Raw genomic sequence first — 17,138 nt, forward strand, 5'->3', positions numbered from 1 at the left:
GATATGAAAGTGACAGAAGCAAAATAAATTTTTATTATTATTATGAGCAACTCAAAGGAGTCCTCAGACTCATCAAGAGAGACTCTAAACCTCATGTCAAGAACTATTCAGCATTTGCACAGTATCCATCATACTTGCTTTGAAGTCATTCACAGTCACTGCACCCACAACAGACTCTGGTAACCTATTCCACTCATTAAGCACTCTCGAAGCAAGAAACCTAATTCTAACACCCTTGCTAACTACACTCTTACTCAGTTTCCATGGATGGCCTCTAGTTCTCTCTCCCCACCAGACCTATTCTGAAAAATTTCCTCTGAATTAATCTTGTAAAAACCCCTCAGTAATTTGAATGTCTCGATCATATCGCCCCTTTTTTTGTCTATCAGCCAGTTTCTGTAAGCTACAAATCCAGAGGCAAATGACCATCTTGGTCATTTGCCTCTGGATCCTCTCCACCTCCTCCCCATAACCAAGAAACCCTGGTGTACAGATCTGCATGTAGTAGTTAAGATGGGGGTCTTATCAAGGCTTGATAAAGATGAACAATAACCTGCTTGTCAAAGTACTCTTCAGTAATCAAGTGATCTGATGAACTGCTTTAGCCACTTTTGCTATGTTCTTCCTTAACTTTAACTCCCTATCCAATAATACTCCCAAGTCTCTGGCTTCATCAATTTCCTGGAGTTCAGTTCCACCAATGTGGTATACCGCTGATAATCTTTTCATCCCAAAATGCATATCCTTGCATTTTGTCACATTAAACCGACATCCATTCTTCTTAGCCCAGTCTGCCAATCTATCCAAATCATCCTGCAAAATTTTCACATCATCTGTACTAGCCATTGCTCTACCCAACTTTGCATCATTGGCAAATAACTGAACATTTCCAAGAATAGAACCCTGCGGCACACCACTAGTCACAGGTCTTCTTTTGAACTCTACTCCTGAATAAACTATTCTGTATATAAAACTAGGTTTAACTAGTTGGAGGTTTTTATTGTAAAGTAATAGCCTACTAGTTTTGCCGACTTGACTATTGTCTTCGTCTGGGCATACAAGGTGACAAAACAGCTTAACAAAGATCAGAAAATAAACTAAGGATATTAGGTTAAAACATAAACCAATCTTAAATATTATCTAAATTCAAATAAAATGCTACATCAAATGCATGGAGCGTGTATGTTATCAGTCATTGTTATATATGTACATTCTATTATTGGCAGCAAAATTGAACTCCGATGTGTTGAGTGATCTTATGAGACTTTTACATATGTCACCAAGGATCTGTTCAGGTTGCCTCTTGGACGGATAACTACTGCAGCTTCTTTGATGTTGAGGGAATGAAGATCTTCTTCCAAGTACAGCATAGTACTTTTATCCCATTCAATGTTATGATTGGTATTAGAAAAATGGAGCGCCAAGCTGGAATGTCTTCGAGGTTGTTATTACCTAATACCAATCATAACATCGAATGGGATAAAATTACTATGCTGTACTTGGAAGAAGATCTTCATTCCCTCAATATCAAAGAAGCTACAGTAGTTATCCGTTCAAGAGGCAGTCTGAACAGAAACTATGGGATGATCCTCAGTGACATATGGAAAAGTCTCATAAGATCATTCAACACATCAGAGTTCAATTCTGTTGCCAATTATAGAACATACATGTATAACAATGACTGATAACATACACGCACCATGCATTTGATGTAGCATTTTATTTGAATTTAGATAATATTTAACGTTCGTTTAAGTTTTAACCTGATATCCTTAGCTTGTTTTTTGATCTTTTTTAAGCTATTTTGTCACCTTGTATTCCCAGACGAAGCCAACAGTCAAGTCGGCGAAACTAGTAGGCTATTACTTTACAATAAAAAAACCTCTGACCAGTTAAACCCAGTTTTATATATAATCAGTGGACGAAAAGAACATTACAATAAACTACTCTCTGATATCTCTCCATCAACCACTCTCCTATTCATCTCACCGGTGGCAGCCCGTGAAGTTTAAAGTGGGGGTGCTGCCTATACAAAATAATTTACAAAAATTATTTTTTTTCCTAATCAGTAACCAATTTATTAATAAATAAATCAACATATTTATTTATTAATAAATTGGTTACTGATTAGGAAAAAAATAATTTTTTTAAATTATTTTGTATAGGCAGCACCTCCACTTTAAACTTCATGGGCTGCCACAGCATCTCACCAACCCTATATTCATCCCCATGTGCTGCAGTTTACTGATTAGAATTCCGTGTGGTATCCCATCAAAAGCATTTGCAAAGTCCACCAGTATCACTGTAAACCCCATTACCTTTATTCAACTCAGCCGTCACTGTATTATAAAACATGAGAAAGTTACTGAGGCATGATCTACCCTTCACAAAACCATGCTGCTCTCCATACAGAATCCCATTTCTATCTATCCATTCCTGTATTTTTCTCTTGACCAACTTCTCCAATACCTGGACAATGACTCCTGATATGATGATCGGTCGGTAATTTACAACAGTCTTCGAGCATCCTTTATGCAATGGTGTAAACGGATGGTTATTGTGCTCTATATTGTAATATTATAGTTATTGTGCTTTTGTAAACACTACTGTATCTAAATTGTACATGTTTTGGTCATAAAGTATTACAAAATAAAGATTTATTGTTACATAGACTATATATTTACAACGTACTTAAGCTCTTACAAATTGCCTACCAGTTTCGCTAGTAACTGACCAGCTTTTTCAAGGCTTGCATAGTACAAAAAAGAGGTAAATGCAAAAAAGGTTTCAAAATACAAAGAACCGTTAGTACCTGTTAGGTAGCTAGGGTGACACGTTCGCGTGACATAACTACTCAGCATCATGAACGTGCGTTACATGCAAACGCGTAATATGATTATTTGCGTACTGTAGCTCTGTTGAACTGAGGGAGTTAATTAGATTTTTCCAGGTATCGTTCAGAATGGCCCCTTGATTTCTGTTTAGGTTACTTCCCGTACGTAGTACAACTGTCGCTTCTTTAAATACTCGATGTCTGTAATCCTCGTCTACGTAGGGCATGGAGCTGTTATTCCAGTCTATAGTGTGGTTCAAAGTTGAAAAGTGATGTGCCAATCCTGAGGTGATCGTTCTGTTGTGATTAACATCGCCTATATGTTCTTTCTGTCTTATTTCCAGGCTTCTCGAAGTCTGTCCGATGTAGGAAAGACCGCACGTGCATGGAATATTATAGACACCTGGATATTTATAAAATGGCACACTGTCTTTAGGGGATCATAGGACCTGTCTTATGCTATTTGTTGGTTTAAATACAACCCTGATGTTATGTCTTTAACAATCTTGCAATTTTTGTTGAAGTTTGCTGTTGAGATATGCTGGGCGACTGTTCTTTCTTGTTGGTTATCTATGTATAGAAATTTGTTGATGATGTGTCTAGGATAACCATTTTGTGATAGAGTTGTAGCTATTTGAGACAGTTCTGTTTGAACTTCTTCCTCGTCAGAGATAAATTTTCTAGCTCGATTTCTTAGCATGTGGATGATGCTGTGTTTCTGTGACCTATGATGGTTAGAAGAATAATGTAGATATCTTCCACTGTCCGTTGGTTTTTTGTAAATCGACAGTTTAATGTTGTTTCCTTGTCTTTTTACTAGTAAGTCCAAGAAGTGTAGCTGTTCGTTATTTTCTACTTCTAGAGTAAATTTTATTTTATTGTGGAGTGCATTGATTCTGTTAACAAACAGATGTAGGCTTTCTAAGTTGTCTTTCCATATGATGAAGATGTCATCCACATATCTCCACCATATAGAAGGTTTAGGAGTAATGCTGGTGAATATTTCATCTTAAAATTTCTCCATGAAAAGGTCTGCACATGGTGGCGACAGAGGGCTGCCCATGGCTAGGCCTTCTAATTGTTTGTATATCTTGTTGTTAACGTTGAAAAAATTCGATTGTAGGCAATGCTTGAACATCTTTGTGATATCTGCAGGAAAGATATCTTCGATAATGTTCATTACTTCTTCTACTGGTACATTTGTGAACAAGGACACTACATCTAGGCTGGCCATTATGTCTGTTTGTGTAATTTTTATGTTTTTTAGTTTGTCCACAAAGTGTTGAGAATTTTTTAAGTAGGACTTTGTTTGTATCTATTTGTATACGTTTGTATTTAACTACTTTTTCTAAATTCTTCTTTATAATTAGATTACTACTTCTATATCTCTATTCTTCACTATCCTTATTTTATCCGTACTTTTTATCCTTTCATGTACTCTATTAACTTTATTATCTTTGCTCTACCTTCAGTATTCTATAAAACTGGAGATCTCTAGAAATTTATATTTTATTAAAGACTATGCCACTAAAGGTCTCCTTGTGGTATAAGAAATATCAATACTTCCAGTACAGTTCGCTTTTTATATTAGGCCCTTCTCAATAATTATTTACAGTCGTGGCTAACTCTTAACTTTAATTCGTACCTATTATTTAACTTCCCGCTCACAGAATCATATTTATTTGGAACAGCGCATTGTGTAAAAGATCAGGTGGCACTCTTTTTTAAATAAAACAAAGATGTTTATACTGCAACAATCATACAAATTATACACTAAAGAAATGCTACTTCTCACTCTTTTCTAAGTTAAACACTTTAGATGAAACATTCTTTAGGACATTTACTTAAGCAAGCTACAAAACACATATAATACAAATAATTAAGCAATTTAATTAGAAGGCTATCAGCCCATTTACAATTTAGGAATTATCATGCCTTGATTAACAATAACCATAAATTCCAGTTTTCACTTAATATATAATAACATTAATATGCAAACTATCTCTCATAACACTATACATAGTAATTCTATAATCTTATCAGTCCTTTTAAAACAGTCTTTTGCAATTGAAAAAATTACTTTGAAAACAATTTCTCTTTATGCAAACAAATTTTCATTCTACTATATATAGTAATTCTATAAGATTACACAGTCCAACACAATTTTTGCTGAGTTTTATATGAGACTTGTTTTTTACTAATTTGGGTGTGCTGATTTCAAATATCAAACCCATTTTTCTCTATCATGTCAGGTTTTTCCTCTATGGCATTTTCTTTTTGCTAATTTGTAAGTTTTTGATATTTTTAAGGAGGCAGTACTATTTAGAGGATCAAAAAAAATCGATTTTTATAATATTATTTTCTGAAAGTAAGTACTTTTAAAAATCTGTTCCTAACTTTTTATCAAGAAATTCGAAAAATTCACGAAGATATAGCCTATTATTCAAAGCGGCGCGCAGATCAGAATCGGAGCACTCACCACTCTCGCTTGTTAGTAAATGAATAAATGTGTAAGAACCTGCAACGGGGTGCTTTGAATGTGAGAGAGGCCGATAATTAAATACATAACTACTTAACAATATTCATTAAAAATTACAAGAATATTTATAAAAAAATAACAATTTTACTTACACATGAGTTTCAGGCAATAAATTTTTGTTTGTAGCAATTTCTGCTGTGTGTTCTGTTTTGGCAATCCCTTTGAATACTCCAATAGTAGTCGGCCATGTGAGAATCCCATCTTCCTTGGTACCGATCTTCCATAGTTTTTAAGTCTTGATGAAATCTTTCGCCTTGTTCATCGTTTACAGCACCTAAATTCTCGGGAAATCTATCAAGATGACCGTATAGGAAATGAAGCTTTATGCTCATGTTGCAACCTAGGTGCTAGAAATTTTCACGCATTGTTTCCACTAAATTGTAATTGCACGCTTTTTTGTTTCCAAGAAAATTATTCGCAACCATCGTAAATGAAGTCCAGGCCTCTTTATCAATTTCATTCATAGAGTTGATGAAATTTGGGTCTCTCATTAAAGTTCTAATTTGTGGTCCATCAAATACACCGGATTTAATTTTTTCATGACTAAGGCGTGGAAAATTTTTCACATATGTATTGGAAACAGTCACCTTGTAAATCTAAAGCTTTAACATACTGCATCATAAGACCTAGTTTGATGTGTAGAGGTGGAAAAATGATTTTTTCTCTGTCGATTAAAGGTTGATTTATAACATTCTGTTCTCCAACATTTAAGGATATTCTAAGAGGCCAATGTTTCTGACTCCAGTGTTGGTTTCTAGCTCGACTATCCCAGAAGCATAGAAAACACGGAAACTTTGTATATCCTCTTTGAAAGCCAAGTAAAAAGTTCACCATTTTAAGATCCACACAGATGATCCAGTTATGGTCTGTATATTTTAATAACTTCAGAACCTTTTTAATGTCCTCATATGTTTCCTTTAAGTGGATTGAATAGCCAATAGGAATTGAGCCATATACATTCCCATTGTGTAGTAAGACACACTTGAGACTTCTGCTTGAACTGTTGATAAATAAACGCCACTCATTTGGATGATATTGTACAACACTCATTTCAGTTAGTAAACCTGACACATTGTTACAGTAAACAAACCCACACTCCGTGTTTAAAATATTGTACAAGATTACTTTCCCTGCTATGATAAAAAGTTATCTTCGTATCTTGCTCCAGTAAGTTTTTTCATTTAATCTTGAAGCTAACAATTCCGATGATTCCTTTGATAGGCCCAAATCTCTTACTAAGTCATTCAATTCCGCTTGAGTAAAACATTGCGGTCCAGAACTAGAAATTAAATTTTCATTGTCTAAATCAACATCCGGGTCTTGCTCCTCAAGAACATCTGGCATATCCCGATCATGCTCGTTCTCAAGTAAAGGAAGTCCTTTATAAATTGGCACAGCTATTTCATTGGAATGAGCAACTGGCCGAATTGCTGAGTCGAGATTTGGATACACAATTTTTTTCTTATTCTTCTTATTATAACCTGAAGTCTGAACTAAACAAAAACAGCAATCATCTATGTGATTTTTTGGTTCACGCCAAATCATTGGAATGCCAAAAGCTAAATTTTGGCGTTTTCCCTTGCTCCACTGTCGTAAATTTTCTACACATGACTTACACACTTTATTTGGAGCCCATGACTTGTCCTGATCTGCAATTTTAATGTCAAAGTATGCAAAGTACACTTTCTTAACGAAATCAGTGATATTCGTCCTTTGACTGGGAACAGTAAAGCTGCCACAAATGTAGCAGAAGGAATCTACACTATTGACACAATTTCCAGTAGTAGACATGATGTATTTTCTTCACTGCCGACTAACATGCAATTAACAAGACAAAAAAAACCAGAGACTTTATTGAAACGTTATAAGCGCTCATCATACTTTCACGATAGATTAACGATTGACTGATTTCGATTGGAATGAGTCTTTGTCCACTATGATGCATATAGCATTAATTTGTTTTAGGCAGTTGTCATCGCCTACTTTTCATCACCTAAATGTATTAGGTCGGTTATCGGCCTCTCTCGCATTCAAAGCGCCAATATGTGCTGTTGCAGGTTTTTACGTATTTATTCGTTTACTAACAAGCGAGAGCGGTGAGTGCTCCGATTCTGATCTGCGCACCGCTTTGAATAATAGACTATATCTTCGGGAATTTTTCGAATGTCTTGATAAAAAGTTAGGACCAGATTTTTAAAAGTACATACTTTTAGAAAATAATATTAAAAAATCGATTTTTTTTATCCTCTAAATAGTACTGCCTCCTAAAAACTATCAAAAACTTACAAATTAGCAAAAAGAAAATGCCATAGAGGAAAAACCTGACGTGATAGAGAAAAATGGGTTTGATATTTGAAACCAGCACACCCAAATTAGTAAAAAACAAGTGTCAGATCATATTCAGCAGAAAAAAATTTTTTTTTTGTTGGCCAGTGTTATCAGTCCTTCTAAACAGACCTTCGCAACATAAGAAATTTACAACTAAAATGAACTCACACGACTCCTTCATCAGTATAGTGCACTTGTTCGTACGTCCTTTACAGATTTCCTGGATTCCTATCTATGTCAGGTCTTGGGCAATTATTTTAGAAGTCATGGATACCGCATTCTTCTTTGGAATGGCATGAGGGGGGCTGGAGCACGATTTTTCGGCGTTATAGATACTCGGACATAAGGGCTGATGATCAAGGCTTAGTCATCCTGGTCCTGGGCAGCCATTCGCTCTGTAAGTTTTCACCTCCGGTTTTCTCTCCACAACCTCATCTGGATTCGACGTGGTCCATGGATCGACTCCCTCTTTTTTCTCTTGGCGTCAACTCTGCCGATGGTCGAATATCGATCCTCGATCTCCTTTCTATGATCCTTATATTTGGTTTTCCGCAGGACCCTGGGCGAAGGTTTGGGACCCCAAACATTCCAGCACAAACTCTGAACTATGGTCTGAGATCCCCCCCCCCCCCGTACTTTCACGCACAAACTCTTAACCTTCTTGAAAGCACAGATTTCTAGCTCTCCCTGAAGAGTATATTTAATCCTTTTTACAGCATAGCGAAACTGCTTCTGTTATACCGCCCTCTTTTACTATTGACCTTGAAGGTGGTATCAGACTGACTTTGGATACAATAGGTTTCCTTTATACTAAATGCTAACATCAATACATTTCCGAATTGAAAGGCGTTGCCCTTGAACATAACATTTTAAGATAGATATCTTCTGTTTACTCTATTTAGCATGTTAATTCCTCTGGGTTTCTATACATGAGCTTTTGGTATTACTTACTTAGACAATTAGAATACATTTCTAATTTCTATGGCATTGCCCTTGAATTTAACATATTCACATATCTTCTATTTGCACACTTTATCATGCTAATTCCTCTGAGTTTTAATATATGGGCTGTTAGTATTATTTACATATAAAATTTACAAGTTTACTTTTTGTGAATTTTGGATGTGACCCCTGTAAAAGTCGATGCAATAAAAAATAGAAAAATTTACACTGCATCGAATTTTAATTTTACAATGGAATCATTTCCCTCTCTTTCCACCCCCTTGGGACTAATCCAGAGCTGAGACTTAAACTTAAAATTCTAATCAGTCAAAGGTACTGACAATTCCTTTGCCGTTTCATGTAAGACTCAAGCTGGTATACCATCCAATCCCATAGATGTATTCACATTAAGGTTCTGTAACATACCGTTCACCTCCATTTCATTCACCTCAATTCTTTATTCCTGTATAAGCGATCGGTTCCCTCATTCCTGCAATATCACTGCCTGGATGATATACTCTTGCGAAGTGTTCACTTAGTAATTCTACTATTTCAACTGATTCAGTTACTTCCCTACCATCGGCATTCCTTAAAATCATTCTGCCATATACATTCTTTCTTTGCATTTCATTACTTGCAGAATATCAAAAAGAACTGCTTGGGATTCTCTTTAGCCTGCATTGCTAACTCCCTTTCATAATCTGCGTTTGCCTTTCTTACCACATTAGTTACCCTTCTGGCCTGTGCCTTGTACTGTTCATGTGCCTGCAGGTCACCTTCCTCCTTAATGAATTGATGAATATTAAATTGATGGTGTTATTCATCAATTTAACTCCCACTTGATTTACTCTCCTAACTCAAGGTATGCAGTCTGCCATTACCCCCCTCAAACACTCCTTTACCACTTCCATGAACTATCAACATCCAGCCCTAACAGTTTTACATGCAATGGCACTGATTCAAGTAATCTCCTAAGCTTGTCATACTTACCAGCCCAGTAATTCCAAATATAAATATATATCTCATCTTAACTGAAAATTCCACACGTTTATCCACCTTCCAGGCCAAGACCATATGATCACTAACACCAGTTGGTGGCAACGTGGTCATATTCATAATTAGAAGAAACACACGTACAAACCACAGTGAAAATTATTTAATTGTAAATATTTCATCCTAAATATCTTAGGACATCATCAGTACAGTATTTAAACAAAATTAGGAATAACATACAGTTAGGGTGCATGATTACAATAGAATCTCATGAAAACGTGCATAACGTGCTAAAGTAGTACAACAACAACAACAACAACAACAATAAAAAAAAAAAAATAAAAAAAAACGTTAATTATTTAACACAATTTTGTATGATAATTTCCCATACTTTAGGAATAGTAAGAACGTCGTTGCGGTTTAGGTTTGGTCTGTGTAGTAGGGCTTCAGAACTTTCTTTGTATAAACGTTCATGTTTAAATAAAGATCTATGTAAAAGTTTAGCCTTTTCCCAATGGATCCTATGGTTTGGATTTTCAATTCCGTGTTGAGAGAGGCCAGATTTCTGCAGTTTAAGAAGATGAATGTGGTCTTGATGTTCCGAGATGCATTTCTGAACAGACCTACCTGTCTGTCCAAAGTAAGATAATTTGCATGAGCATGGAATCTCATAAACACCAGGTAACATCAAGGGTGAGAATTTGTCCTTAGGAGAAGGTAATAAGTTGTAAATTTGGTCGATAGGTTTGTAAGTAGTGGCAAAATTGTATTTCTTATATTTCTTATATTCTGAAGGGCTTCAGAACTTTCTTTGTATAAACGTTCATGTTTAAATAAAGATCTATGTAAAAGTTTAGCCTTTTCCCAATGGATCCTATGGTTTGGATTTTCGTTATTTAAAAAAGTGGTCATTCATTATAGACAAATTCTCAGATGCAATTATTACTACATCGAGCACTCTTGAATCCCTAGTATAATCCATTACATGCTGTCTCAGGTAATTATCCCTTAGTAACTGCATAAAATCCATTTCCTTCCTCCCATGTGTCCTCTCTTCTCCTTCCAATCGATGTTACCAAAGTTGAAATCCCCCATAATAATTGTCTGTCTTCCACTCATTGAGTCTATTTGCTGATGCATACTATCTCCATCATCTTTTCCATCCCTTGGTCTACAGCAGCATCCAACTGTATATTTTGCTTTGCTGGCCTGAATCTCTCACTAGAAAGCCTCAAATGTGCTATTTTTACTGTCCGGCAGTAGAGCCTCTACTTTCTTTGGTTGAAGTTCATCGGCTATCATCAATAACACTCCTTCCCCCCATTCTTTTCTCTCTATCCTCCCTGAACACACTATACTCTTCACATTCCATCCCACTAACTATATCATCTTTTGTTAGCCATGTCTCACTAATGCCAATAACCTTTGGCTGGGATGAGCCAACCAATACCAAAAATTTCGCCTGCTTGTTCCTAATGCTCCTGGCATTAGTGTACATAAAGTGCAAAAGCCCCTTAAGCTCACCTCTATCCTGATTCTTTATACTAACCATCAAATTCTGGTTTGTTACTTATGGTACTAACATATGCATATTATACACATTCTTACCCTTAATCGCCTCGCTGATGTCTGCATATTTTCCCTGATTCTCAGTCAATTTCACTGACAATTCCTTTGCCACTTCATGTAAGACTCGAGCTGGTATACCATCCAATCCAACAGATGTATTCACTATTCACATTAGGGTTCTTGAGTCTTTTAGTATTATGGTTGTACTCTCTGTCAGCTCTACTCTGTCATACCATGGCAAAACAAACTCACTATGTTAACTGTCTCGCTCTTTTCTTTGGTTACTCCCAGTAATTCTTTCATGTCCTCCCTCTCTCTCTCTCTTTCTTGCTATACTTTTCTCCTTTTAAATCATTCATTCCAGCCACTACAACCATTTATCACCCTACCCTTTTGTGCACCAATAGCCTCACTAACATCGACAATAAAAAAAAAAAAAATACTAATCCAGGTTGAGACTTTGCAGTTAGTGAAGTGAGAAAGTGAAGGTGAAGTGAGAAAGACACTGCATGAGAATTAAGTGTGAACTACAATTTCTCAGCATATTGACAATTGAGTAAGGAAAACTAGCATATCGAAAATATCAATGTGAATACAGCAATGGAACCAGACAGCATATTAGCCTGTGTGCTATGTTAATGTGTAGGAGAATAGAAAATGCCTATGATGAAGTTCTTGCCTTCATCAGAGAAAAGTATGGAACTATTTTATCCTCTTTCCACCCCTTTGAAGTCTCAGCTGTGGCTTCAAAAGGGATGGAAAGAGGATAAGATAGTTCTGTTCCCATAAGGTGGCTTAAAGACTAAAGTAGTGAAGCACAGACCGATTAGAATTTCAGAATGGTGTTGGAAAGTTGGAAAAGTTGGCAAAAGGTAAACTTTGGGAATGGGTGGATGGGAATATGATACTCTATTGTAGGTAGAATGGCTTTCTAATAGCCACTATACTGCTGGAATTTAAAAGGCATTTATCAGAATATTGCATGCAAAACTATTACATAAGTTGGAGCATATAGGAATGGATAAGAAACTGGTAGCATGGAAAGTGAGAGATGACAGACAGACATCAGAGAGTAGTGTATGGTAGAGTGGGCCACCCCACTCAATTTTCAATATTAACTTGACAACCAATGGTTGTCAATTTAATACTGCAAAATGTAAGGTTATGCACTTTTAGATGAAAAGATTACATACTGGTGGTACTGGATTGCAGGAAATTGACAATGCTAGGAATATGGTGATGGTGGGCAGAGAGTTGAAGTACAGAGGACATATTGCAAAAGTTAGCAAATTAACTTAAATGATTACCTGGACGTGGAGAAACACAATGACAAGTAAAGACAGACAGGCTATTATCTCTCTTTATAAGACTATGATTAATCAGAATCTTGACTACTGTGCACAAATTTGGTCACATGATCTCATACATTCCTGTATGAGAAAATTCATACAGGAATGACCAAGTTGGTGACAGTTCTATAGAATGTCCCCCCTCTGAGAACAGACTAAAGGTGTATTGGTAGTAAAGTTCAGTTGACAGAAAGAGAAGGGAGAATGTGATAAAAACTTATATTAAAGAGATTCTATAAGATTGATACAAAAGAAATTTTTCAATACATGAAGTAGCAAAAGAACAAGAATATCCATATAAGACATGTAAGAGCACAGTTAGTAAGGTCGCTTGGAGAGTGGAATAGATTGCTAGAGGCAGATGAACAGTGGATTGACTGGAATAAATTGCCAGAGGCAGTAGTGTACAACAGAAATTAAGTTTATGTTTAAAGAGAGGATGATTGGTACTATGTGAATAATGGTTAGTGTGGATCTTCCATAAGGAATCTTATGATCCCATGGAGATACTCCTATCATAATAATAATAATAATAATAATAATAAAATGACTGCAGATATCAGTTAAACATAACAAACCTTTATCATTAGGTTTTTCATCTGCATCAGGAAACCATTTCTTTTATTTAATCCCAATTTATTGTAATCATTTCGTCCACAGGATAAAACTGCTCCGGTTTCTGCAATAAACATACTACCATCTATTCCACAGTAAACATTTCTTGCTTTTGCATCACCGGGAAGTTGCACTTCGGTTGGAACATTGCTAAAACAAAAACAATATGTGTGAATTTACTCAATCTCAAATTTTCTTCTCTCTTGCATAAAAAAAAAAAAAACCTAATACACTGTGTGTAATGAACAGTGTATTAGGTTTTTTTTTTTTTTATGCAAGATATATATATATATATATATATATATATATATATGTAATAAATTTTTTAACTTGGGGATATTGTATATTAGGATAACCAAGTAATTTTATAAACTTGTTATTTTAACTCCTAACCCCAAGTATGCAAACAATTAAGTTTGCGCCTGAAACAAAGTTCAAGTCTAAAGATGGTACAACACCAGGGCAACTCATTGTAAAGGTGGGTAAAGCTCTGATCACTATTCTTAGTATATTCCCATAATGTAAAGGACATCTCACTAGAAGATGCATACTGCAATGCATTATGGGTGGGGTTACTACCCAGACCGGTTTCAACCTTTTTTTTAAGGTCTCCTCAGTGAGTAGCTAGACCCTAAATACCAAGGTTTTAGTAATACGGAACCTTATCACCTTTACCTATAGAAGTTGCAGCAAGGTGTTTTTATTTTTAATAAAAATCTCTGGAGGAGATATAGATGTAATAAATTTTTTAACTTGGGGATATTGTATATTAGGATAACAAAGTAATTTTATAAACTTGGTTATTTTAACTCCTAATCCCAAGTACGCAAACAATTAAGTTTGCGCCTAAAACAAAAGTTCAAGTCTAAAGATGGTACAACACCGGGCCAACTCATTGTAAAGGTGGGTAAAGCTCTGATCACTATTCTTAGTATTTTCCCATAATGTAAAGCACATCTCACTAGAAGATGTACACTGCAATGCATTATGGGTGGCGTCACTACCCAGACCGGTTTCAACCTTTTTTTTGAGGTCTCCTCAGTGAATATTAATAAAACCTTGGTATTTAGGGTCTAGCTACTCACTGAGGAGACCTCAAAAAAGGTTGAAACCGGTCTGGGTAGTGACGCCACCCATAATGCATTGCAGTGTACATCTTCTAGTGAGATGTGCTTTACATTATGGGAAAATACTAAGAATAGTGATCAGAGCTTTACCCACCTTTACAATGAGTTGGCCTGTTGTTGTACCATCTTTAGACTTGAACATTTGTTTCAGGCGCAAACTTAATTGTTTGCATACTTGGGATTAGGAGTTAAAATAACCAAGTTTATAAAATTACTTGGTTATCCTAATATATATATATATATTTTTTTTCTTTATGATTTTTTCTTACATGAATGTCTAAACATGTCTAAACAAGTGCCTCCATAGCGCAATTGGAAGAAAACGACGGTACATTGCACCATTCAATTGGAATAGGCCTAAGTTCGATTCTCATAGTGATGGGAGGAATCTTTATGTGGACTTTTTCAATTGAAGATGAGTTAGCCGATCTCATACGGAGGTAGCAGGGTTTTTTCTCCCGGAAACTTAGGTTTTTCATCCTGCATACAGACAAATCGGCTCTTCAGAACACACGCAATTTACAGACAAAAAATACTAGTTGTGGTGGTGGGCAGTAGATGCCATTGATGGAGATGATTGGTAGTAGAGGTTTGGTGTAGTGGTGGAGACAGATGTATGGTGGGTGTCCTCCTGCGATGAGTCTTCGGACTCCTTGGAGGTGTCACGAATAATAATAATAATAATGTCTTCGAAGTAGTGGAGTTTTAATTTTTTTTTTCTTAAATTCAGAAATTAAAACCCTGTTGCAAAAAAAAAATAAAAAAAAAAAAATAATAATGATTACTTTATATATAAATAGGTCTCTCAATGAAAACTTTTGCCTACAAAATCCTATCTGCAACTTAATATAATATGCTAATACTCTGATCAGACCACACTTGGACTATTGTTCTCAGATTTGGTCTCCAGGATTTGAAGGGGATAAATTAGCTGTGGAAAGAATACAAAGACGGATGACAAAGATGGTTTCAGGACTGTACAAGGATAGTTATGAGGATCGGCTGAGGGAATGTGGACTGCAGAGTTTGGTGGATAGAAGAAAGAGAGGTGATATGATTGAGACTTTTAAACTGTTGAGAGGTGGTTACAGGATTGACACTGGGGAGTTCTTTTGCTTGGTTGAACAGCAGGAAGGAGTGATGACAAGAGGCCATCCCTGGAAGTTACGAAAGGAAACTGTGAGCAAGAGGGTGAGGAGTGGTTTCTTTGCGTTGAGGGTGGTTGAACCATGGAATGCATTGCCTGATGGAGTGGTGAGAGCGAGAATGGTCAATGAGTTTAAGGAGTGGTATGATAGACTGTGTTTCTTAGGGGGGGGGGGCCTCCCTTCGATGAGTCTTAACAGACTTTATGTTCTTAGGAAGGACCTCCCACGATGAGTCTTTCAACTCCATGGAGGCCTGAATAATAATAATAATAATACCATAACATTTTATCGCAATTCTATGGTGAGTTTTTGAGAAACTAATTTTTTTTGAGCAAACTTCTACCTTCTTGTTCTTCATAAGACACAGATCCAGTATGATACCATAATCAAATAGGTTTTATATTCTGCTTGCTTCTTTGAGAAACACTGCTCTATGGCAGTGCTACCCAAAATTTTATTAACACTCATATACAACCCCCCCCCCACCACCACCACACACACACACACTCTCAGCTAAAAGTAATTTGGGAGAAGTTATAACATTTCATTTAAACACAAATAATTATAAAGTACTTTTAACATTTATGTTATAATAAATGATGGCTCAAGCTTGTTGCTTTCATTAAAAATATTTGCTCCTGATGCATCAATGTTCTTTCTTAGTTACATAATATTTTCATTTCTTCACTATTTTGTATTTTGTTTCAAACATTTCATTTTTAACAAGTGATCCATATCAAAGGGTTTAAGAAATACAAAATAGAGATATAATATTATTATTATTATTACACTCTCCATGGAGTAGACAGACTCATCACAGGAGGATCATTCAATTGACAACATATTTATCATTCTTAAAGTCCTTAACACTTCCTGCATTAACAACTCATTCTGGTAATGCATTCCATTCACTGACAATTCTCCATGTAAAATATCTACTCTGCACACTCTTCTTCACCACACTTTTACAAAACTTTCAGGAATGACCTCTTGTCCTTTCCCAATCACTTCTACTCTTTTTATAATCCCCCTCTGGATTAATTTGGTAAAATCCTCTCACTAACTTAAACATCTCTATTATATCACATCTCTTCCCCCTTATCCACCAAACTCTGCAATCCGCATCTCTTCCACTTCTCTCTATTGCCAGCATTCCAAACTCCTGATATTGTCTAAGTCACTCAATCTCTGGACCCTCTCCCCATCACATTGAAAAATAAGGTGACCAGATCTGAGTACAATAGTCCAATAGTGGTCTGACCAGTGCCTTATACAGTAGCACAACCACTTCGTTATCTTTGCATGTTAGAGTACTTCTTATCATAGCAGCACTACAATGTGCAACCTTTGCAACACTAGCAATATGCCCTCAGAAATCTCTAATATCATCCAGTATGGCACCATCGATATAGTACACAGGTTCAATATTTTTATTTCTTTATATTTCTGCACTCCAAAATGCAACACATTGCACTTCTTGATATTAAAACTACAACCAAACTCTTTTGTCCAAGTAAAAAGCCTATTCAAATCCTCCTGAAGGGATTCAGCATCAGCAGTTACTTATAATTCTTCCCAACTTTGCATCATCAGCAAATAACTGAAGATCCCCAGTCAGTACACAGGGATAGCCAACCACGTATCCTTTTGGAGCCAAAATAGTTTTGGTAAGACTTAGAAGAGTTGCAACCCTTG

At 36.0% G+C, this 17,138-nt stretch overlaps 1 protein-coding gene across 4 annotated transcripts in view; it reads right to left on the bottom strand.

Moving 5' to 3' along the window:
- Positions 1-17,138, bottom strand: part of LOC150099031 (serine/threonine-protein kinase Nek8-like) — a 1,046,903-nt gene that overhangs the window by 429,140 nt on the left and 600,625 nt on the right. For all 4 annotated transcript variants that reach the window (XR_016549512.1, XM_090405252.1, XM_090405251.1 and 1 more), the window contains one exon: positions 13,132-13,318. Coding sequence is in view for 3 of the 4 variants with exons in the window: in XM_090405252.1 (XP_090261378.1) it covers positions 13,132-13,318 (187 nt within the window). In the remaining variant the exon portion in view is untranslated. The remainder of the gene's footprint in view (positions 1-13,131; positions 13,319-17,138) is intronic.

The sequence above is a fragment of the Typopeltis vanoorti genome, chromosome 15 (assembly GCF_054136105.1).
Source record: "Typopeltis vanoorti isolate ZY-2024b chromosome 15, IOZ_Tvanoo_1.0, whole genome shotgun sequence".
NCBI lineage: Eukaryota > Metazoa > Arthropoda > Arachnida > Uropygi > Thelyphonidae > Typopeltis > Typopeltis vanoorti.